The 25,998-nt window shown below is 40.6% G+C and overlaps 2 protein-coding genes across 5 annotated transcripts in view; one reads left to right on the forward strand and one right to left on the reverse strand.

Moving 5' to 3' along the window:
* The window catches only part of mcu (mitochondrial calcium uniporter), a 68,731-nt gene extending 52,762 nt beyond the window's left edge, over positions 1-15,969 (reverse strand). Inside the window, exon 1 of the mRNA XM_030748814.1 lies at positions 15,812-15,969. Within this exon, the coding sequence (XP_030604674.1) occupies positions 15,812-15,928 (117 nt within the window). The 5' untranslated portion in view covers positions 15,929-15,969. The remainder of the gene's footprint in view (positions 1-15,811) is intronic.
* Positions 15,970-21,695: 5,726 nt separating this feature from the next.
* Positions 21,696-25,998, forward strand: part of micu1 (mitochondrial calcium uptake 1) — a 38,944-nt gene continuing 34,641 nt past the window's right edge. For 2 of the 4 annotated variants that reach the window (XM_030747782.1, XM_030747783.1), the window contains exon 1: positions 21,756-21,904. In XM_030747782.1, the coding sequence (XP_030603642.1) occupies positions 21,903-21,904 (2 nt within the window). In that variant the 5' untranslated portion in view covers positions 21,756-21,902. Of the gene's footprint in view, positions 21,905-25,998 lie in introns of all 4 variants that reach the window. The other 2 variants (XM_030747781.1, XM_030747780.1) reach the window with 2 other exon arrangements.

Raw genomic sequence — 25,998 nt, forward strand, 5'->3', positions numbered from 1 at the left:
ATCGCCCCAGGTGCTACCCAAATAAAGCTTGGAAGGGCAGAGAACGCGACACCCATAACATTGTTGGTATTGTTGGAGAGCTGGAATGGCCTGGAAATGTCAGGACATACTTTACTGACTTTATCACACTGTTAAAGTCCTTGCTGTTCAGTCTAGTTTTTAAAAAGAAGGTCTTCAGGTTTTAAGAGGAATGAATTGAAGATGAAAGAGGAAGGAAGGATAAAAATGATTTAGAAGCAGGCCGCAGGCCAGTGGAGAAGGGGAAACCACACATGGAAATGGAAAGTAATATTTGTATTATGTCATGCTAAAAAATACATGCGCATTGTTCTTAGCCATGGCCATAAAGCTGATGATCAGGAGAGAGCAGAAATGTGGGCGTGAGTGGGAGGAAGCACAGGCACCAGTGAGTGAGATGGGTCGAGCAAGCATCAGAGAGGAGAGGGAAGATTCTGAGTGAGTGTGTGTGTGTGTGTGTGTGTGTGTGGTGTGTGTGTGTGTGTGTGTGTGTGTGTGTGTGTGTGTGTGTGTGTGTGTGTGTGTGTGTGTGTGTGTGATCACAACAAAGAACTCATTCTTAGCATCAGTGAAATCCACAAATAGCAAGAACCTACTGGCGCTGAATAGCTGCAGTAAATTATAACAGAACAAAAGAGGGCACATTTATTTTTTTAAATAAATCAATCACCACCAACACTCGGTGTTTACACAATTCACAACAAGTTATGAAGCAAATTTTTGTTTATAACAAGTAAAATATGTCTTACACTTAATGGCAGCTCCCAGACTCCTGCAGGAAGCGGATGCTTGCAAGAGCTGGTGTAGTATGAGAACACAGGCTAACTGCACACCATGGCTTTGCAAGTTAATTCTCATTCAGACAACCTTTGAACTGCTGTCTATACTGCTACTTATTTCAGCCTCCTAAAGAAGACTCTGGGGAAGAGCATCACAACACTGCAGCTGAAGCAGCTCAGCTGTGACTACAAGTTGAGCCTGTGCCGTAACTCTGGTCAGTCACATCGATCAAAGGTCCGGTTTGGTCAGTTCCTCATAGGACAAATTTATACTTAGAAGGGTGCAAAAGTGTAGAGAGATAATTGGAAGATCGCCAACAGTTTTCCCCTGTTTCACATGTCTGACCTATTCATATACAACTACAGTAAATGCAGGGAATGATTAACCCTTTAATGAGGTTCTATATTTGCGCACAGAGATTGTTCTCACATGCTAACAACGCATGGCAAACAGATATCCCAAATCGTGCAACCTTTTTAAATCTGGCATTAGAAATTGTGCCAATCACTTACATTTTAAAGATTCAATTTTTTTGTAGGTTAAAGGGTTCCACCGACCATTTCCACCCACACCACTTTACTGAAGGGCTTTCGCCTCACACTACACCCTTCAGCTCATTAAAGCAGATTTTAAGTGTGGAATTATGAGGTGAGCTTGCATATCATTTCCACTGCAGCCGTTACTGCACATTAACAGTGCACTGCAATATTGTGGGCCCTGAAAAGAACTGCACGCTGTAGTAAATGGCTCTAAAATAATACTTTTTATATAGGGACATGCTGGTCATTGTGAATACAACTGAATACTGTAAATGCTGATGCATTTGAGGGCAAGATCCCTCAAGACAGTTTTAGAATATAATAAAGTTTTTTTTTTTAATTTTGCAAGTGTGAAACTCACTGGAATTTAAACGTATGAGTTCAAATCATGAATTTAAAAGATATTTGATCATTCGGTTCAGTTACTTTGTGTTTAGACTTTTATTTTTGTGCACTTGTGAACATTTGACAACATTTACCAAAAAACCGACTCATGTCAGCTCAATGCTTCGTGCTCCTCCTTGACACCAAACATTTTCCATCAGCAAAGCTCTTATTGTGAAGGAGCTGCTATAATGACTTTTCAAACTAGATTCATTAAACATTGCAGCCATCAGAGTCATCTGCGTGATATAAATCTAAAGATAACAGGATTTTTAAAAAACGTGTGCTTATTAAAGGTCAGCTGAGCCTCAAACCACAGCTTTTATTGGGCCTTTTTGTTAGATTTAACACCACTACCACCACCACACATATATATATCACAAGCCCTCATCACAGTAACCAGTGAGATAGCTTAGATATCACAATCACATCAAAATTTCAGCAAACCCAAGTCCCACTTTGTTCCGTTTTTCACTGCAGCTGTAGCCTCGTTTGCTCCACCCGAAAGTGGGAAACACTGTAGCCATTATTCTAATCAATGAATTCCAGCATTTCTGAGAAAGCATACTGCTGAAGCTGACCTACTCTCACCAACTTAGACGCACAAATTGCATTCTGGTGTGCATTAACATGTCAGTTGGATAGGATTCATTCATGAACCAAAAAGGCAATGAAAACTTGTGACTCAAAAGATCTGACTTCCTGTTGATTTTTCTTCCTCTAGCTTTTTGTGAGAAATGTTAAATTGGGAGAAAAATGAAAAGAGCCAAGTAATAGAGTTGTACAGATGGCTTTTCATATTGAGTACATATCTGCACAGACAGTGTTGTACCGCATCTTGCTAGATGAGATTATATCAAAAATAGAGCAGCTATTTTTCATAGGTAGGAGGGAACAGAAGACTGTGACGTGGATAACCTTCAAATCTCTCTTGGAAGAAAGGACATTATTATGGTGCAAAGGGTTACCCAGGCAACAGCAGCACCAGGACTCCAGGAACCTGTATATACACTTGTCACACACAAAAATCAGCCTGCTAGTCACATGCACACAAACTTTGTGGCCTTGACTTTTTTTTTTTTTTTGGTAAGATTAAAATCTCTAGTAATCCCATATTTAGTGTAAGATACCAGCATTTTCAAGCAGCTCAACATATTGTAAATGTTAGAAACGCTGCCTGTGGCTGGAAGAAAAAAAAAAAAAAAGACAAAAATTGTGCTTCTGTTACATATACCCATAAAAAGAGATACACCTAACGTCTCCCTCTCATGTCTTTGTTTCCCTTCCTTCTTTTCCCACCATCCCTGTTCCTTGCATCCAGTTCATGTCCAGACTGGGATTTCCCCAGGGTTCCCCTTAGGGCCCAGGTCAGTAAAGGCTCTGACAGCGTGAGCTGAAAGCTCTGCTGGAGGTACATACTGGTCCACTCTGATGATAAGCTCAGCGTTTCTGCTTCCTCATTGCTTAGCTATTTTCCCTGGGAAAACAACCAGGCTGATCCCTGGAAAATGTCTGGGGTGAACAGCAAGAGTTTGATGTCTATGCAGCGGCTACGGGGAGGAATAACTCTGAACAGCCACTTTAACCTTTCTCTGACGAGCAGCTGTATTCTCACTGCGTCTAACAGGGACACTTGAGGGCTCTTCTGTAGATGGGCTTAAAAGCTGGGAAAACACCACAAAAGACACAGAGAGAAGCGTATCAGCTGAGTTTTTCCATACAAGGAAGTGCCCCACCCACACTTAGATCAATGCCCCGGAGACAACAGCTACACTCTGTAGCAGAACAAGAAAACAGTTGCAGCAAAAAAAAAAAAAAAAATCAGATAATTTAATATAGCTGCCACATGGTGGACATGTGGCCGCTTCTAAATACCTTAACAGCAACATCATGGAGCACAATTACAGTGAGGCAGATACATTCACATTCATTATACCAGCTGCTTGTGGGTCCAAAGATACTAGTGCTTTACAAAAGCCTCATATTCTCCTGCTCTCAGACCGGTCTATGAAAATAGGATTTAATCTATTTGCCCGCACACATTTTGCATGCAGGGAAAAAAAAAAAAAAGCAATGCTGTATTTGCTTTGCACGCTGTTCGTGTGTGTGGTATTTGAGTCACAAAGACTTTACAATGTCTACATGTTGTTTCCAAATTAAAATGGGGATACTGCTTCAACTGAGGAATAAGCTTGTTTAAAACAGGCTTTCTTATTCTGCTGTAACTGTCCTGGCAGCCACATGGGATCTAAATACATACATTTACCTTCCATCATCTACAATCCCGTCACAATGAGTCTCTAATCACAAAGTGCAATGAAAACTGTCTCCATGGAAATGCATTTTCCAACAAAGTCTCCTCGCCGCCATCTCCTCAATACTATTTATAGAAAGGCAGACCACTAGCTAGCCAGCAAAAGATGAGTAACAGTATAGTGAGAATGGAAATGTCTAGTAGCTCCACTTCTCTGTGCTGCTTGTTTTTGCCCCTCCTCGCAGCTTCATTTCAAATCAAAGGCTTTAAACAAACAGCTGACTAACAATCTCCAGTCCCACAAGAGAAAGCAGGTTTTGTGTGTGTGTGTGTGTGTGTGTGTGTGTGTGTGTGTGTGTGTGTGTGTGTGTGTGTGTGTGTGTGTGTGTGTGTGTGTGTGTGTGTGTGAAGTTGTAAGAAGCTCAGTTTCTGTGCTTCGAGATGATGGCGAGGCAGGCAGAATATGCGCACACGCAGACAGGCAGACAGCAGACAGCAGAGTGCAGACAGAAGGCAGCCGGGTCACCGCTAACCTTCTCTGGCAGAAGGTCGTGGGACTCACAGCCTGCTGCTTTTTGACCTCCGTGTGTGGAATAACGATGAGAAAACCGCCAGTGTTTTTCGAGGTCAGCAGCTTCTACCTCAGTGTACACCAAGAAAATGATATATGCGTGCGTGCATGTGTGTGTGAGAGAGAGAGACAGTCACATGTGTATGAATTAATAGAACAGAGATACATATTTCTGATTTCCCTCACATGTCTGTCATACAACAGAGTGCTTAAACTCAGCCTTCAGCGTGGGCCCATTAAGTGAGGATCACACCGGCCTGTGTATCTCTGCCTTTAACAGTCACAGCCTGAATACCCTCGCAGAGCTCGAGGGAAAGGTCTTCTTGAATCATGCAGCACAGTGCAGCTGCTCCATAAATAAGACGAGCTCCTACAGACAGAACTGCATTAACTTAATGACCGAAAATAACAATTATGGCTGTTGGTTTTCATTAGCAAACACAGTTCCTCACCAACAGCTAACAAGACTTGGATTTGCAGTTCTTTCATTCAAACGCAACCGTATCTGCAGTGCTGATCTACTATGAATGCGCCTTCTTGAAGTGACGGCCTGATACGGCTGCAAGTCAAGAGGTGAGCGCTATTTTGATCCGGAGAACTGAAGTATTTCAAAATTGGCCTTGCAGTCAAAGACATCATCAACAATGGATTATAGCAGCATAGCTATTTACATAAGCAATTCACTCAGTGCCCTGCTTCCCAGAGGTGCCTTTGAGAAGAGAAGATTGTATCATCCCTTCGAGGTCCTTACTGACGTTTTGCATAGAAGAAGAGGACAGAACACCATTTTATAAAGCAGGGCACAGTGTTTGGAAATAGCCTGTGATGTACTGGCCCATAAATCTAGATCAGATCACAATATATGTACTGAAAGTAATTTTTGAATGTATTAGATCATTATGGTAAGCGGTGCAAACCATTGACCAGAACTGCTTTATATGCTTTACAAGGTTTTGTATAATATATGAACACATTGCCTGAAAAATCCCAAATAGAACAATAAACAAGAAAAGGTATAATGTGACACTATATATTATCAGGGCTTCTGCCCAGAATGCTGCTAACCCCAGCGGCTTCAGCCGGCGGGGGACGGTTGGGGTTTTAATGCTGCACTCAATTAATGTAGCACTATCAGCTGCTGTAACACCAACTGTGAGGCAGAGGCAGAATAATGGAGATGCATCAGTCTAGGTGCATTTCTGCACACACACACAGGGTGAAGAGAGACAAAGGGGGCACAGGAGGGGGGTTATTTCCCTCTTTGCCAGCTAGAAAGCACAAAATCACAATTAACATTGTTCTTATATGTTAAACACAGATATCAGCTAGACAGGTAAAATAGTATTAAGTTATAGCATTTGCCTGGTTCTTTATTCCTTTTTTACTTTTTTTTTTTTTGCTATTTTTTTCTAGCTCTTTAAAAATGATTTTAAAATCCCCAGTGCTTTTAGACCCAGTGGGGTTTCAGCTTGGGCCACTAAACTTGGAATACACTGCATATAACAAAGTTTTGACCAAACAAATGAAATATTGTTAACTGTGCTACTGCATTTACCTGAATACCTGCATTTCAGATATTCAGGACAAAACGTCATCCATATTACTCAGTGCAAACTCTACTGCTGAGTTGATAATATGTCATCACTCAGTGAAAGGAGATTAGATGGTTTAATCTGAAGCTGATGTGGTCAGCAGTGCATTAACATATGCAAAATTCAGATTAAGCACAGCAGGGTATGAGAATGGAAAGTCTAAATCAAATATCCTCAGTAGTGTTGTACAGTTTATAAACAGTGGCAACACATTAACACTTCTCTGACTCATATACAGTGTGAGATATTAATTTCGCCATATCTCACAGGCCCCGTGACACATGGCACAAAATCATTATAATAAGATTACCAGGTCAAAACCTCATGATCACACAGAAGTATAGAACACCATTACAGTGACCCTGTTGGTTTGAATGAGCCTCTAAAAGTGCTAAAGCAGCAAAAGACAGCCTCAAGCCCCCACCCGTATTCTACCACATATTTAACTCCTCCATACCATCTTCTCATGCCCAGACTACCTCAGAGCTCAGCTCTCTGGATCAGCTATGTTTAATCCACGCGTCTCCAGTCACTGACCCACTAGTACTGATATAGGAGTTAATTAAAAGAGACAAGGCTCTAAGCTCAGACTCCCGATTCATTTAAAACAAGCAATTAAGAATTCAGAGGAGATAGGCTTCCTATCAGTGTGAAAACTGTTAGAATTAGAGCTTGTGGAGCCGTGCATGGACACACAAACTAACACTAAAAAAAATATGAGCTTACATTACAGCTGACCTTGCGGTGACCTGGTGAAGATGTGTTTGTCTCTCTCTGCTCCAGCTAATCATTACAAAATTAAACAATGGGACTTGGAGGGCTTGGAGTCCATTGTTTGACAGAGGTGTGCATCTTTGTTTGTTTTCTCCATGGTGAAACCCCTGTGCGTGCTTGTGTCTACCATGGCACCGCTACAATCTGGGTAATTACAGTGCAAACAAACAGGGCGCCAGGCCGAACAGAGGGTCTTGCTTTCTGAGGCTCACTGACTCCACCCTCCCCCAGGATGTGTCAGACTCTGATCAATCTCAGCTGAAGCTCACTTCTTGACTTTTAGTGGTGTAATGGGGTTGTCACACGCATCCTTCACAAAATACAGACAGCTCATTTCGGGCTGGTGTTGTAAGAGCAAAAAAGGCCAAAACTGAAGTTTGTGAGTCATCCCTTTTGAGCTCTGGAAGAACAAGTACTAAATTATGGAGTAATTAAATCAAATAGGCAATTTAATACATAATAACATAAAGCAAGTTCATTTTTCGCTTGCTGCAGCCTTCTTTCCAGCTGATGCTTTGGAGACTCGCTTGATAAATCAAAACATTATGGCACCCCACGGTTCTGCTTTCACATTCTGCACATCCTTTCCCCTCATCCCTGTCATGCATTCATGCATGCAGATGTTGATAAAGTTGCAATTGTGGTACTCATTCTTAGCAACTATCTAGCTAGCGCTACAGGGGAACAAACACAACAAACTGAAGTGTGTGCACAAAATATATACAAAAGTCAAAGAAACTAGCTATTATGTTTGTGTAGACAAATGCACCTTTTACATCAATTTACTTCCTAAGAGATTCTTTATGGTGAGGCACATTGCTCTTGGCGCAAAGCATAAAGTAGCAGTATATGCATGAAAGTTCACAAAGCTCTGTTCTGACGGCTGTGGCTAATGCATGCTGGTCGTGAGAGTAAAAGGAGCAAACGGAGGCAATGCAACAACCAGCAGACTGCTTGTCATCATGCCGCACTAAGCCACCATACAGAGACAATTTCTCTTAAGTCGACACGCACGACCATTAGCCGCAATGACCTCAACACAAGGATGATGTCACAGCTGCCCATTTATCCTGTTTAACCATGACCAGCAAAAGGCCTCACTTCACTAGTAACCCAACATGAGAGGTTTTGCCACACAGATGAACTCTGGAATGCATGCAAATTTCCATCCAGCAGGTCTGCCTCGTCTGTCCTCAGAGATCAGCTGGCTTTATCAGAGGAGACATTGGCTCACACGCTAAAAATCACCGGGACAAAAGACGCGCAACGAACTTGAAAATGTCAAGGCCTCCGCCATTAACCCAGTGCATCGATCCAGCAGGAACAAAAGGACTGCTTATGAGCTTGTGTGTGTGTGTGTGTTTGTGTGTGCGCTGTGTGAGGGGCCCAAGCAATTAAGAGTGCTATTAGTCTTGTTTAAGTTTGTTGGGATCCCACTTTGAAAGTGAACCCATTTAGTCATTTGTATGCTTTATTTGCCTTTCAAGGGCTGCCTCCAAAATCTGCAAAACGTGTTGAATTCTATTTTGGTCAAACTATAACCTAATGGAGCACAACTGTGCAGTAAATGGCAAGTAATGTACTACCTATACGTCTAAGAGACTCCAATATATACATAAATAATTTATAGAGTAACTATACTAAACTAAATCAGTTGTCAGGTATGTAAAATGTGCTACTTTACCAATGCATGAAAGACTCAGTTTGGATGTGTGCATCTAAAACTATGCAAGGGTGCCGATATTTACAGCTATTCTGGAAGTCGCAAAACATTTTTTTGAACACCCAATTGTCAATTTTTTTCTCTCTATGCATCTAATAGTTTGCTGGAAACCGGGTAAAGATCATTTGAGTAAAACTCCAATTTTGAAGCAAAGACGGTTCCAGCATTATACACATGGAGGAATCTTTTCAGTTCTCCTGTCGGCGAAAAGGGGAAAACGGTAATGAGAAGCAGCTAGTTTCTCTTCAGTGAAAAAAAGGTGAGCCTGAGACCAGGGGAATCCTCACATCATAGAGTCCCAACGTTCCTCTGAATAACTTTCCAAACATTACTACATCAGCAAAACGTGTCTCATTCATACACGCTTCCATTCGTAATTAAGAATTGCCTCAGAGTTGACAGCTATCCCAGTTTCTTCTCTCCTGCTGCCTGTCTTGCAGTCGTGATCCTCCTCTCGCTGCCCTGATTATTTTCTGTGTTTTCTATGAGTTAATATACAAAACTCTTTTGAGTATGCAATAAAGCACCGTAGGCAAGTCAGAGTGTGGTAGGATTTGAGAAGTTCAGCACACAGGGAGCAGCTCAGAGATGTTTATCCTCTATGGTTGTATGCAAATAAAAGAGTCTTGCCAAAGGAGGAGAAAGACTGCACTCAAGAGGTGAAATTTACTTCCTAATGAAATGAAAGCACTCGCAATATGAAAATTTTGCTCTTTTTTTAAAATTGAATTGTCTGTTTCTACACAGTATCGATCCTACTCTGCAGCTTCTCTTAGTTCACCATGAACTTGGATAAACAATGCTATAAAGAATCAATATTTCCTGAAGGAAAGGTCAAGCCAAGCTGCATTTTGGGAAATCTTAATAGTTCTTCTGAACTCTTGAAGGCAGCAATTTGTGACAGGATGCAAATGCAAAAGATGAAGGTAAGAATTTACCGCAGTTACACATGAAGATGTCATGAAAACTGCTGCGGACATAGCAATGCTTTGAGCGCAGCAGAAGTGAAGTACAGATGTGTATCATAACAAAATGACAGGACAACACTTCAATCTGGAAATGCTTTCCCATAACTGTCACATATTTTTGACGAATTTGGGTAAAGCCGACCTTCACACAAGCTAAATCTGCCCGGTCTAATTTACACTGCTCATTTTGGTCCCAGCATTCCTACTGATTTGTCACAATAATGAGCCCAATCTCATAACTAATGGCCTGAAAGGCAGGGCAGCTGATGACCTTGGGGCTCTAGTAGCAACCTGCCCTCCTGGCAGAGGATGCCACAAGCCCTCCGATCTGAGATGAGAGAGGGTAACCAAGCATCGCCTCCATCCATCATCACATTACACAGGTTGGCCTAGTTTAATGTCCTTTTCAGACCTGACTGGAGACACGCTGGGCCACACAGAAACATGGAAAGCAGCTAATTAGTCTACGCCAACAGCAGAGGTTCACCAGTCATTTACCATTTCAAGGATGAAATCCCTTGCAGAGGACTAATGAGGACTTTGTCCATCACAAGAGTCTCACCCATTACAATGCTAAACGTCACCATAATGAGGAGACAACCGAAGCATGCAGATCCTCAGTACAGTAAGGAGCTGAAGCGTTGAAATAACTGCACAGTAAATACAAATCAGAAAACAGATCAAGGGGTACAGCAGCAACCACACGTGCTAAATACATAACATTTTTTCCTGAACTGTTTCACCTGCCAGTTCTTCTCACCACAAGCCAAAGTGTGAAAAAGGTTATTGTGCTAAGCAGGTGCTCCAGTGTGATGGACTAAGGGACACACACTGGCATACGCTCGGAGTTCTAGCAGAGCCTAAGAAGAAGAAAGAAAACTGCTTTTTTTTCCTCTTTATGCCAATGATTTTGCTAAAATTGCCCTCCTTTTTTTAAAAAAAGGTAGTAATGCACAATATAGAAACTACAATGGCTGTACTAGTTAGAACATCATGCATGCAAAACAGCTTCTACTGCTTCTACTGCATTCTGCTGAGGCTTCTTCAGTTCTAAAACCAAAAGGTGGAGTGTCCCCGGGATTTAAACCCTAGTTAGGGAGGCGGGAGGGGGGTGTTGTCCCCTTTGGAGGTGGTCGCTGACTCACTATTAATCATGTGAGACAAAGTGTGAAAAAAGATGTGGGTCATTCCCACCAGGGGTTTCGAGTGAAGGCCTTGCCCCACCCTATCATGTGACCTATTGAGGTCACCTGAAGTACAGAGTGAGTGGGGGTTGAGGCGCCTGGGTGGAGATCTCAAGACTGCATTGTAGGTGTGAACAGCTGGTGTCGTAATTTACGACCTCGGTTCAATGATGGTCGTTCACAGTGGACACAGATTTACTCCTTTTTCAAACCATCTGTCTTCCCGGTCCAAAATGTGAACACTGGCATCCTCGAAAGAGTGTCCTTTATCCTTTAGATGCAGGAGAAAGGACACTCTTTCATTCTATAGTAATAGTGAGTCATCGACCATCTCCAAAGACGACAACCCCCACCAAGGGTTTAAATACCTTGGACTCTCCTCCTTTTGGTTTTAGAACTGAAGAAGCCTCTTGGATTAGAGGTGAAACGTCTTCAAAAGATTAAAGAAGTCAAGTCACCTGTTTTTTAAGCTCTTGAGACAACTTGCAGAGACATAAGAATGTCTTCAGTCCTTGATGCCTAATATTTGAAAGCATATTTGTACTGTCTTCTTCACAGAGAAAGACGCTACCACTAAACTTAATATCTGGCCCCGGCTTTAGCCCAACCATTTCTCAAACTTGTCAACCTAACTGTAATAGATACAGTAAGAAACCCTGTAAAAATCTTCAGATAAAAAAGGGTGCACCTTCCTCTCTTTGTCTGAGCGCAGTATGTCTGCCCATCGGCCACACAACTCCTGAACCACAGCCAGACACTGGAAATTACTCTGGCTACCACTCGACAGGGTGACCGCCACTAGAGCTGACAGGAGCTCTGTCATGGGTATGGCCACTAAAAGCTATCCGCTTTTCATCACTGTAATAAGATGACAACACACACTTGTCATTTTGTCTGATGTTAAGATAATCCATGATCTTTTCACTGCATTGCCATGAAATGCCAGGAAAGGCGCTGCAGCAGGAGCCTTACAGATTGGACAGGGACATAAGTGTGTGCTGCCCTAAGCTTCAGCTTGAGTATGCATCCACATTTTGGAATTATGAGCTACTGAGACACATTTAGACCAAGCCAGACTAGTTCCTGTCACTGTCAGAATATAACCCACAGTGGTACTGTGGGTTATATTAGTAGCACCCTAGATATGTTTTGTTTTGTGTCAGCTAAACAAGCTAATGCACCTTTGTGTTTTCAGCTTATCAATAAATTAACTGTATATTTTACTGTGCTAAATGCAGTTTTATCTCAGCCTTGAGTAAATGCATTGTTTAGATGTTAAATTGACCCAACAAAATGAACCACTATGAGTGAAATACGCTCAGAAGCCACTTTATTTGGTACACGTTTGCTTTAAAATACAGTCAACAGATTTCAGGAAGTAACCATAATCTTGGCAGTTTGGTAAATATTCTCTTTGGCACAAGGAAAATCTATTTTGAGGAAATCATTTTGTGTCACCGTGGCACGCTGTGTGTTTTTACAACATTATTTTTTTTCCCTGTTCATTTAAATCAGGATTGGCAGGAATGTTGCACAACATAGCACTGGTATGGTATTATCTGGTTTAGCTACATTAAAAATATCTTCCAACATCTCATCCTTTAACATAGCGTTGCGTTTTTTTTACACAGACGCTGTGTAAAACAAATTAACTACACTCTACAAACAACACAAACACATTGGGGTCACAGCCTGTGAAAATTTTTGTCCAGAGGGATATATGCAGTCACAGTGTATCAAGATACTGGTTTAACTAAGATAAAGTCCTTCTGATGCAGGATAAACTAACATGCCTCTCTGGCTATACAAGATTGGTTGCTTCTCCAGTATTTCCTGTTATTTACTCTGTAGCTCGCTATCTAAAACTAATCTAAGCACTGGACAGTCAGTGGTAGTGATCTCAGCTGCTCAGTTTTTCGAGCTGATAACGTATACGGCTTTAGTCAAACAGCTTTGACTAAAAGTGGAGTTACGCTGTAATCTTTTTAAACAGTACAAATACAGCCAAACCAAAAGAAAACTGCTGATGAGCCTTTCAGATTCTATATATGCTTCTAAACTAAAGCGACAACTGAACAAACTAAATGTGTTGTACGAATTATATGCGTGAATTTATCTTTTTCGTTCTCCGCACTGCTTGACATGATTTCACATAGCAAGAAAATTCTGATCAACTTTCGCGCCCACTAAAGAAAAACTCGCCCATTAAAATCACGCCTGTGTACAGATAGTAATCCAATATCAGCTATGTTGGCCACACATTACTATCACTCTTCTCCTGCTGAGCCATGATGTGATGACATCCAAGAACAGAAACGAAGGTCATGGTTGTAAAACCCAAATGGCATAACTGGACCATCCAGTTTTGGCTCTGAATTGCCATCAGTTATTTTCCATACAAGAGAGGGTCATAAACCTGTCAATCATCAGACTCCAAAGTGAAGAATGGACTCATTAATTAGCTGGATAAACGACATCGTTTCATACCATAGACCCATTTCACCTCTCAGTCTGTGAATGCTGGATCACAGAGTCAGAAACCAGTTTGTCTGTAAATGATGGGATAACACTGATGAAACTGCCAAAGTGGACACCCTTTATCAGTCATTCAACTATCTTATCACCCTTAGCACAGCCACAAGCTTAGAGTCACTCTCTTATCACACTAATCCGGACAGCTTCAGAGCTGAGTCCGTGAAGGCAGCAGGGATAAATTAGTTTACTCCTTTACTGATTGGATTAAAAGCCAGGAGTGGACCTCGGCCCCCTGGCCCCAACTGCTTCAGCATCCAGCTGTTCGGCATTAATGAACATATTGGTTTATATGGCAATAAATAACTAAAGAAAACAATATTTGATCCTTTTACTGCCAAAGTTTCCATGAAATCCTACATTTTAGATGCAGTATATGGAAATATTGACTAGCTATCTCACAGTAAAGAATTCCCCAGACTGATTTATAATACTTTTATAAGGTCTATACCCAGTGACTCAACTCCCCTACCACATGTCAAGAAAGCAGCATCATACATGACAGCTGGCTCGATATTAATCTAGTGCAGGTTAAATATAAGCATATGGAGTCCACGGTCTCCTCTGCAGCCCTTTGACAGCAGATGACCCATCAGCAGAGCCATTACTCTGCTCACCATTTACAGTTGGCCTCTAGGCAGCATATTTAGGTCTTTTCTGAAACGTGTGCATACAGAGGCTACATGAAAACGGTATGCACCCCACTGCAGCTTTACTCAACACTAATCCAGAAACAGGGCTTCTACTGGAAGACTCACAAATAAATATAGAGGCTTGGCTGTCACAAAGTGACAGGGCCGCATTCGGGGCTGCCGCAGCAATGCTTCAGTGGACGAAGACACAATATGACAGACAAACAACACTCCAACCTGGGTTAGCCTGAAATAAAATGAAAACTTATTAGGGCACACTCTGGCGAGAGGCAGTGAGCAGCAACACACTTAAATCACTTAAGGCTTTCTTAGAGGAGAAGAGGGCAGAATATCAATTCAGACTTAAATTTGTTCACTGTAATAGCTCACAGTGGGAGACAGTTCACGGTGGGTCTAGTGTGGAGATATGCAGTGCGTGTGTCTGTTCTGACAGTTACTTAACCTCCGGGCTGGCCTGCTTCACTGGGAAGGAAAGCCTCATTTAATTTCACCAAGCATGTGCTAAGTGAGCAACCACCTGCCTAAGGGTTGTGTAAGAATTTTTTTTTTTAAATTAGCATAAAAAAAGACAACAAAATGAGAATCTTAAAACATCACAGCGATACTTCTAGCTACATGCAAAGACTACTGGACTGCAAAGACTTCCTCATTCTTTCGTATTCAAGACCATTGTGTGCTTCACCTCCCTCCTCAGGCTGCTGCTGTAAAAACTCACAGTTTCAACCAAGGAAGAGGGGGGAGGGGGAGGAGGGGGTCAGAGAGGCAGAAACACACTGTGTAACTATTGCACTGTAGTGACAGCTTTGTAAACACAATTACCTCCCTATTATTGTGTGCATTGTTGAGGCTGCATCTATTACTACGGTGACCATGTAAAAAGACCTGCATCAGCTCACAGGAGTACCCAGGATTTCCCTGCTGAATGGGGAAACACCCGCAGGGAGGGGAGAAACAGCAGGCTGGCTGGAGAGTCTGACATCATTCAAGTGCAGGCTTCTATGTTTCTGTGAAGTCTCATATGTGTGCATGAATAAACAGTGAGTGTATCTATGCATAACTCTCTCTACCTCGCTCTCTCTCTCTCTCGCACACACACACACACAAACACACACACAAGCACAACTGTAGTTTTCCTCTCTAGGTCTGAACAGATGTTCATTATTCCGAGTTTCTGCTGCTGCACCAACACACAGACGCTGCGGTTGACACACCAGGTAATAGCACGGAGATATGAGAAACCATCAGCCACAGACCCTCAATCAAACCTTCCCACATGCACATGTGCACACTGAACACCTTTATTGCAAAAGGACAAAAATAAGGCGCACATTCATACCCGTGCATAGTCAAACCAATCCCAGCAGCAACTGCAACCTGAAGGCTCAAATTGAAGCTTATTCAAATTCATATTCGGTGATCAGGATGGCACTGGATGTTAAAATATGTCTGCAAAGTTGGAGGGCACGGTGGGGGGAAAAATACACGAAGCATATGAAAGGCGAGTGTCTGAAGGCTAGTTACAGTAAACGGCGGGGCAGCGCCAGTGGGGTGTCGATGGGTTTCAAGTGCTCCAAAAAGCTGCATTGCCTCTGTCAAAGCTCTGCGTCCCACCGTGGATTAAAATATCCGCGGTCCACCAGTTTGGGATACATATCATGACTCATCATGTGTCTCACCTTTCCGTGAAGCGCAATCTCAATGAAATAACACGAAGAGAAAATACTGACGCTAGTTAGCTTTACTTCCTTAGCCAGACCCGCTGTCTTCTCTCGGGTCCAGCCTGCCAGCTCGGTCCCTACCCCTTTCTCTCTGTGCGGTCTCAGACGTCCTGGGACTTACCGGTCTTATATGCTGATGATGTCGCTGTGAAGACACAACAAGTGCGGGGAGGCTGCCGGCCACCGCTCCGCTGCTCCGGGACAACAGGAGTACTGATCTACACACTTTCGCAGCCATCTCTGTAGTGAAACCTCGCAGTGAAGGAGACTGCTGCGGGCGGACCGAGACGCACCGAAGGGAAGAGGGAGGGTGGTGGGCGGGTTTGCGGGGCTGGACTACGGTGTACACATGCCCAGTGTTGCACCAGTGTGCGAAGATAAAGCACTTTTGTGCCCACTAATTCAAAACAAATATTACGCAAAGACTGCGTTACACCTGTTTCCATCTACACTTATTCTACTGCAATTCACAAAAGTATGGTTATATGGTCATATGCCTCCACTGCCACAGCTGTAGAAGCCATCTACTCTCAGTGGCAAGTATTCTGCCTTTATGTCTATATGTCTCATGTGGTAAACCACATGAGAAAAGATATGTACGGTAGGGTAAAAAGGGGGTTCCTTAGGTTCCCTGCAAAGCTTCACATCTATTGTAAAGCTGACTTGAAGGGGGATACAGTGTAACCTGTCTGAAGGTCTTTCTGTCACTGGTCACACCACTTATCCATCTGTGGCCTATCAAATATATCTTGTCCTTCAGTCACACTTATGTCCCTCTGTTCCAAAAGGGGAACTCGAGGATCGAATATAATTGAATTGACCTTCAGTGACTTTTAAACATGTACCTTTAATGTGTTTCGGGGCTTCTGTGGAGACAAGCAGACAGTTATTAAGTGCATTGTTTTCCGTAGAATCACTCAGCCACTGCAAATTCAGTTAATAGGAGTGGTAATTGGGTCTGTTTGGTCAATGAATGTCAAGGAGACTCCCCACAGTGGAATGCAGCCTGTGTTTTCTGTGATCTCTGACCAAGCCTGTCACATAATGCCATCTGCCACACCTGTATCGGTCAAGGGTGAACCCAGATAACGCAGCGGCAACTCTTGATATATAAAAGCAAACACATTTTGTGGCATTCTGTGTAGTGATTTATATGATTACATGGTTTCTTGTCACAAATTGAGGTCCAATGTAAGAAGCAGAAAGATAAGAAATGAGAGAAATTTGACTGTTTTGTTATTGTTTGTGCCTTTCTCCTGGTTATTTATTTATTTATTTCGACTACAGTAGTAATATGTCATTGCTCCTGAACTCATCCCAATTCCTTCTGTACTTCTTCAGGTGCAGTGCATCAAGCTGTGTGGGTGATGCAATTTAAATGCAAATTCCCAGCCATGGACAAGGATCTGCTCAAAGCCCCAAGGCTGCATCGATTCACAAGGCGACTCTTTTGTGTGGTGCCAAACACGGCCAAAGCGCTGGCTCAAATGAACCTTTAGACTGCTGCTCTAACTGTGTCATGACAGTGTGCATTTGGTGTGTCAGCATTGCAAACCAAAGCAAAGAAAAATCACCTGCAAGTATTAGATTTTGTTAAATCTAATACCAAGTATGATTTTTATTGTGTTTCAAATTTTGTCCACAGCATTAAATCATCTATAATGAACATGCAAATGATGAATAATAATACTTTGTAGATACTTTGTATGTACATCGAACCTTGGTGTTTGAGCTTAGTGAAACCTAATATGCACTACATGTCATATTATTGTAACAGTACAACTTCTAATCTTCCTCAGTATCTACTTGTGATACTTTGTGTGAGCTATCATCAGCCACAACGCAACAGTCAGACGGTTTCACATGACAGTAACAGTGCAGACACAAGACAATAAGACCATATATGGGAGACACTGTTCCTCTTGAATGTTAATGATTCCTTACATATATCCAAGGCCACTACAAAATTAAAAAAAAAAAACTTTATGGAAATCACAATCATACTCCAGAGTTAATTTTAGCTACATACTCATGTTAATGTAACATTAGACCCTACAAATTCAAATTCCAATTGCATTACTGATATAAATTGGATCGGACAAGTCTGGACAACTCTATGCAATTTAGATATAAGCATTGCTGACACTAAATTATTAACAAAAAAATCATCAATAGAGTCAGTACTGATTTTAAACACCCTCTGCACCCATATCTAAAGGTTGTAACAGATGATTTGAGGACAGTACAAAATGAGGTGTGTAAGCATGCGTCATGTACATGCGTGGTCACACATGTCAGTGCTTGAATAAAATGTCACCTAGCTTGAAAACACAATATAGCCTCACCCATGGTTCTATGAACAAGGTAATACTCAAAGCAAGCAAGCATGCATGGGTGTGCAACTTATATTTACACTACCAAACTACCAAGCAGCTAAACACAGTCCTAATTAGGTAGACGACTGGAATACATGTCACAGAAATACGACTGCTGTACATGGAGTCAGGTTTTGCCTGAATGTCTTCACCTCAGTTGTCATTCACCACAGTTTTCTCATAGTTTTGTTCTACACAAAAAAAGTCATGGGTACTATTGCTGTCGGACAACCCGTCCCCACGGATTTATGAGTGTGTTCTTCAATCTGGCTCTCAACAGTGTGACACCCTCTTAAACCAACAGTCAAAGAGTTAGCAACAATGTCTAATCTACAGTCGAGCTTCTCTTATCTGCTGCTCCACCTTTGCACTGCCACACAATATAGGATGGCTTTAATCAGTGATAGAAGAAAGACATTTGTTTTTTTATATGCGGCTAAGTTTACTGGGATCTCTTCAGACTGGACGTTCACATATATTTATATGTAGGCTGACATTTGCATCGCATGAATAACAGTTTTTATTTGTCTGGCACGAGTTTGATAGAGACTAAATTTCTATTCTCCAAACAGCAGCCCATGTATTTTACATAATTTTATAAACTGGCTTGCATGTTACACATGCTTATGAGTCAATAAAGAAGTCACAATGAATAAGATAAATAGCTCAGAATTCGAGTGCTACTGTGGAGTTCTCGGCCATGCTGAGGTCATTGTTGTAAAACTAATAACGTTCAATTTCAAATTTCAATATCTGACAGTTTTATATTGTGTTTTTCCTGTGATAAATTGCAAGCTCTAATGAACTCTTCACTGGAGAGCTGCAGGCATATTTAAGCAGCCTCCCTTATTAAAAAAAGCAAGGCACCGTAGACTGAAAGAAGGCAGAGATATTGAAATTTGCTCTAACAAAAGATGTTATGATGTGATTAGTATAGATGATAATTTGTAAAAGAGATGGTAGGCAGCAATTTTAGTTGCAGTTTGTATGTGTATTTGATGTTATTATCCTGCTTTAGTAGACAGTTATTACTTCAGGTTCACAAAAACAACTAAAAACATTAACTTCTGTGTATTAGTCATTTGACTCAGCTATCAAAAAACAAAAGACTAGCAAAATACAGTCACAGAGAGCTGGCACTGAAACATTTGGGTTGAATTTTCACAAATTCATAGCCTAAGCCATGACACCTGGTTGCATAATGCATTGCATCCTATGTATCACAAAAATGTAATGATCTGATCCTGTTAGGTATTGCAGGATTGGCATGATGGGATGCATTGTTTTACACTGCATGCAAGCTTGCAGTACAATACACACATAAGAAGATTTGTAAGTGTGTAATAAAGCCTATATGCTATGCTATCATTGAGACTGCAGACGTGGACATTTAATACCTTTAAAGCCTGTGTGTTAAATTTCAGACATATCTTTGCATGTTCACTTATTTCACTTAGTCAGGCGCTAAGACATAAATGTTATCAATCTAAGTTTGACTAATCAGAATATTGACTAATGATTTTAGAACTGTAACTCTTCAGAGTGATTCCGACATTTCTTAAAGGAGCTCATTAGTGTAAAGCTGAGCATCATCGTGTTCTCTTTTCATTTATTTGTAACATTATCAGTGTTAGGGTCGCACCAAGCAGAAATCTGGGTGATGTTGGATGTGACAAGTGCCTGCATGACCTGCAGTCGTGAAATGTCCCAAAGCAAGCTCAGCAGCTCTCCAGCTTTTTCTTTCGCATTATGCATGCAAACCACCAGATATGGAGGCTCTTCAAGGCAGCAGTTATAACTAGCACACTGTGAAGAGGCTCGTCATTTAGTCTGAAGCCCTGTAAAGATGCATGACTGAAAGCAGAGACTGTCTGTTAGTGCAGTTTAATTGTGTTAAATAATAACTAATAAAATATCTTTTAGTCTTATTTTACACTTGAAATAGAATTGTTGAAGCTGTATTTAAGGTTTACACACTCATAGGACACTATTTTAGGTACACCATATTAGTACTGGGCTGGAACCCCTTTTGCCTTCAAAACTGCCTTAATTCTTCATGGCATACATTCAACAAGGTGCAGGTAACATTCCTTTTTGATAGCATCTCGTTCTACCACATTCCAAAGGTGCTCTAATGGATTGGCATTTGAGTACAGGGAACTCACTGTAATGCTCACAAAACCAGTTTGAGATCATAAGAACTTTGTGAGCCTGCTGGATTCATCAGAAGATGGATACACTGTGATTATAAAGGGATTGATATGGTCAGCAACAATAATCAGGTTGGATGGACTTTTAACAATGTTAAATTGGTACTAAGGGGCCCAAAATGTGCCAAGAAAATATCCCCCACACCATTACACCACAACCAACAGCCTGAACAACTGATACAAAGCATGATGAACCCATGCTTTCATATTGTTTATATCAAATTCTGCCCCTACCATTTGAATGTTGCAGAAATCGAGAGTCATCAGACGAGGCAATGGTTTTCTGAACTTCCACTGCAAAATTTTGGAGAGCTCATGCAAACTGTAGCCACAGTTTCTTGGTCTTAGCTGACAGGAATGGTACCCAGTGTGGTTTTCCGCTGCTGTAGCCCACCTGCTTCAAGGTCCAATGTGTTTTGCATTCAGAGATGCTTTTCTGCATACCTTGGTTGCAAAGAGCGGTTATTTAAGTTATTGCTGCCTTCCTATCAGCTCAAAGCATTCAGGCCAGAGAACCGCTGCACACTTTGAAAAAATGTGTAGTATGTGATTGCACTGAAAACGTATTCAAACTTTAAAAGTTTTATGGATTAGACCCCTACATGCTGTGCTTTGAATGAATTAAAAATAAACACGAAAATACGAATATCACATCACTGACCAACCTGCCTATGCGTCCATCTGTTTACTGTGTAGTAATAGGGTGGATAATGTAGTATCAGTTTACACTATAAATAAGCATAACAGGGTGGACATGTTATAATTTACATCAGTGAATCATTCTGAAACATGGGGGGAAAGAGGTTCGTGGAAGAGTGATACTTGCTCTGGTTCTTGTAAATGCTTTCCCTCCAAATAATTATAAGTATTACTGTAAGTCATGTAAGTAGAGGAACAGTGGGGGGCCCTACTCAGAAGGATTCCCATAAGAGTAACAGGAAGGGTGGGCAATTAAGGGACACAACCTACTTAACAAATATATACTTGGTGTTGAATATTATAAGTAAGGCTATGAAAAATGTCAAATTACTTTGATTTTTGCAACTTATATTGGTAACAACTTCAGCAAACATGGTTGAGGACATGTTCTAAAAAATATCAGTGATTACTGTAATAATAAATAATCTTGGACATATATAATTTAGTTATAAAAGTTAAAGTATAAAATAGTTTTCTATGGTGCGCACGCAGGGTGGGGTGTATTTTAGAAATAAATAATGGTCAATTTTTATACAAAACACACTGTATCCTGTCATGGGGACTCAAATGGCACCAAATACTAGGAATGTCCAATTTATAAATTTTATATTGAGCTTTATATATGGTGGCAAACTGTTGTATAGGGGACTATAATGTGCCCATTCGACTAGAAGTCCCAGTTGGACCTTTGATTTTCCGCTGCTTACACTGTAATTCCGTCCAAAAGCTGGGAGGGATGACAGGAGGCGGCTGTGTGAGAAGCGTGGGGCTGTAAGGAGGTGTTGTCCCACCCCCTCTCTGCACCGCTGGTAGAGAAACACGGAACTGTTAGTGTGGCGCTCCATCCCTGCAGACACACTGGGTAAAGACGTACTCTGAAACGGTGAAGTTATTATTTTTGGACTGAGTGGTGTTTTTGTCGCCGCTTATGTAAGTAACCGTGTCTCCTATCAGCTTTTTCAAAAAGCTCTGTAATCACGCAGTGCGTAACAAAACGATGAGATAGCAGCTAGTTGAGCTAGCATTTGCCATTAAACCTAACGTTAACTAGCAAGCTAGCCAGCGTGAGTTGCCCCACGACTGCTGGACTAACTAGCGAAATATTGACGTTAACAAGTGGCTAACGATAGAAGCGTATAGATTATTATTAATTAGACAGGTCACTGCTAACCTTGTAATACCTCACGCTGTTGTCAACGAAGTTAATTTACGGCTAAAAACAAAACATGGGGGTCACCGTCTATCATGGGAACAACTTTAGGGCTTCATGTTTCTGCTTTAACATGTCAAACAACACAACATCATCTTAACCGGGGTGTTTCTGAGCTAGTTTATGTCAGCTAGCTATTGTGTGTTTGTGTGTGTTAGCAGTGGGCGATATCATATTGAAATTTTAACTTGTACTCAAAGCAGCCTTTTCCTAATTTATTTGGGAACAATACACACTTTCAGGAGACCTTAGGTGACTCAAAACACTTAAAACGCTCTTTAAAAAAATCTTCAGATTTATCAATGTGTTACCTTTGTTAAAGCCAGGTTAAACTCCTTGGCCTATTGCTTTCAGTACATACAGTTTCAACATATATGTTCATGCAATTGATATTCCTGTTGGACAGAAATAGCTAATAATTAACTTTTGAATCACCACAGTATCAAATTGATTAACTTTTTTGATTATCATCTGCATTGTTGTCTTTTTGTGTATATATTTTTTATAAATTTTGGATTGACTTGAGGAACACAAGCGTGTATAAATGTAAAAGGCTATGTAAGGCTTTACAAGTAATTCTTATACATTTAAAATCAGCTAACAGGTAGCCAGTGTTTTGCTGCAAAGGTGGGAGTCATAACATGTGAGAAAGTCCTGACCAAGTTATACACTTGCCTGATGATATACAGTTTCTGAAAGCTTCAGTTGTTTTGGAATTCTTCCATGAGGTACTGAGGCAGACATGCAGACTGTTTTAAATTTTATTTTGAGTGCTCTCGGTACTCCTACAATCCCAAATTTCTGTTTATGCTTACCGCTTGGATGCAAAAAACATCCCCAAGCAGCAAAGGAACTGCCAAATTTCCTATTGTTTGAGAGGAATGAATCTTTGGTCTCAACTGAGGGCATAAAATATTATTTTTAGTGCCACAGGCCGTTTAGATGATGGCATATTTTCCTTTTTTTTTCTTTTTAAAGGATTGCTGTCAAGTGGGGTGCATGTTGAGGATGTTGATTTGCCTGCTCCCTCTTCAGGTCCAGCTCTAATGTGCATTTTCACCATATTTATGGTGATCGCTTTCTGTCATCTTAACTCCAGCTGAACTTCATATTGAGCTTTTAGGGAGGTGTGAAAGCAAAATGCTGTAATGAAAACATGTTGAATAAAAAAAAAATTAGACTGAATACTTTAAATATAAGGGGAATTAGTGTTTTTAACTACTCATGAATGCACTAGAGAAGTTGCCTGCTTTGTATATCAGGGGGTTGACACTAGATTTATAAAGTTGTAATAACCGGATGGCATTTAATGAGTAATTAAAGCATGTTCTGTAGAATTAATATATTTTCAAGTTGCATTGATTGAGTTGATTAGGAGACCAGCGTTGCTGAATTTCAGATAGACCCAGTCAAAGTTTGAGCATGTTGTACCCCAGGAATTGAAGTCTCGCATTCAAATTTGTCCAAGAATGTGCCAAGAAAAGGCATTCCTGCAGGGTGAAATGATGCAAATGATTGCAATGTTGTTTCACCAGAAAGAATTTGTCAGATTTTACCCCTTTTATAATTATCAACTTTTTGCACTACGACTACTTTTTTTTTTTTATCAGTAACTATAACAGCTTACAATTACTTTTATTTTGTAATCCAAGTATGTACCTCCATTACATATAAGTAGTTGTAATAGCAGATGATAATTCAAATGATGAAAATTTTTGAATTATAGATTTTTTTTTAATTCAAAAGAGGCTTACTTGCATTTACCTGCAAATGTGATAATGAAGGACTGTTCATTGGTTTGTGATCAGACTGAACCCTTCCTGGTGCTACTAATTACAGGGTTGCCATGTGGGTGGGGAAACATGGCACCTCACCAGTGCTGTTTTTCCCCTAAGGTTCTCTCTTATTTTTTTTCTCTTTTATTCAGATGAAAGGTGTATATTTTTCATTTATACAGAACACACAGTAAAACAGAGCAGAGTAGAACCACAGATAAATGTATTTATGCCACATAGATATGAAGGGGAAGCAAATTTTGGTCTTGACTACCTCATTTGTCTGCAAAGTTGGACAGAACAAATGACCAGGTTGGTGTAGTGTGGCTCACTGATTTTATTCATGATAATGTCCCAATGTCCTTTCCAGAGTTCTTATCTCTACAAGCTTTAGACTTCCCAGTTGAAGATTACATAGACCGGGAATAACTTTCCCTTTAAAAATGTTTCTTTTTCACTTGGTAGATGTATCTCAAAGATTTAAGCAAGCATTATTTAACTGGTCCTCAGCTGGCAGCTAGAAGTCAAAGAGATCAAGAAATTTAAATCTGTGTTTTATGTTCAGCCCATTGTTTTATTTAATTTCATCTGGCAAATGCATGTGGATTATGTGTTGTGCTTTTCTGAACTTGACTTTATTATTTCAAATCATGTTTTTATTTTGCAAAAGTGTTATTGCTCCATATTTTGCAGTGTAGTAATACACCTTACTACCTTTGTTTCCAAAAGTGAATAAAAACCAAGGCACCACTGAGAAGTAAAATCACTCCAAATTCCTTAAGATACAGTAAAGGGAACACTCTGTCATAGTTGTAAGTAGGGCTGCAACTAAAGATTATTTAGGTAGTCGCAGATTCTGTCAATTATTTTATCGATTAGTTGATTAGTCAATGGTTATTTCAATCTTACCTCACCTGTTCAAGCCTGCCCACCTGCTAACATCACTTTGTTGTCTCTTCTCACAATTAAAATAATGACCCATAAAAATACGAGTTTGAAACTAATCAAATGTGTTTTTAACATTAATGTGACCATGACAGTAAATCTCAAATAAACAAAAGTGAATGCAATTTTTATTTTTAAATTAAAATATAATGTGCAAATAAATAAAAATGGCCTCTTCCCAAAAGTTCAAATAAGGCTTCAAATTAAATCAAAAAGATTTTAAGAGGTTTACTACTCAGCAGGGTTATAATAGTTTTGGATTTTACATTATAGTTTAGTTTTAGTTAGTTTTTACTTTTTTTTCTCTAATTCAGTTAGTTTTAATTAGTTTTCAGAGTGGTTTTGCTCATTTTTATTAGTTTTTATTTTCGGTTTCATGCTTAGTTTTAGTTAGTTTCAGTTAGTTTCAGTATTAGTTTTAGTATTTTCATACCTAATCAGGTGCAAGATTCAAGGCGCAAAAGTGACTATTGTGTAATGAAAAGTTGACAAAAGATACAGTTTAAAGAAATATATTCAACAACCAGCTGTTCACAAGACATGCTAAATTTGTGTAATATTAAGGACACACATGAACATCAACAGGGAGAAACAAAGAAAAACATGAACTCCCAAACTCAATAAATTCTACAATAAACTCCACAATAAACTTCAGCATCAGTGCAGCAGATTAATAACGCCTACATGTGGTGTTAAACAAAAACAAACTCTTTGAAGGAGTCAAAGCTCAAATCCAGCTGCATCCTGATGTTCTCACCACCTGAAGCTGCTTCTGTTTTGGAGCTAGCTTGGTTAGATGCTCGCTAATTAAACCTGCAGGGTCTTTGCGGCCTCTGTACACAACCTACAGAAGTTGCCGACCTCATGTCCGCATTTATGCTTGTGTAGCTGGATTGTGTGTGTTATTACCTTGTGGTCGTGTGCAGGTGTTTGTACTCAAAGAACCTCCATACGGGACTCTGCCGCTTTCTCGGCAGACCGCAGCTATTACTTTGCGGACCAGCGCGGTGAGCGCACGCACATGTGCACTCACACAGTTGTCCTGTGGCGCTCCCAGCTTAAACTCCGAGAGCGGAAACAATGATTTCATATCA

Source organism: Archocentrus centrarchus, chromosome 15 (assembly GCF_007364275.1).
Source record: "Archocentrus centrarchus isolate MPI-CPG fArcCen1 chromosome 15, fArcCen1, whole genome shotgun sequence".
Taxonomy (NCBI): Eukaryota; Metazoa; Chordata; class Actinopteri; order Cichliformes; family Cichlidae; genus Archocentrus; species Archocentrus centrarchus.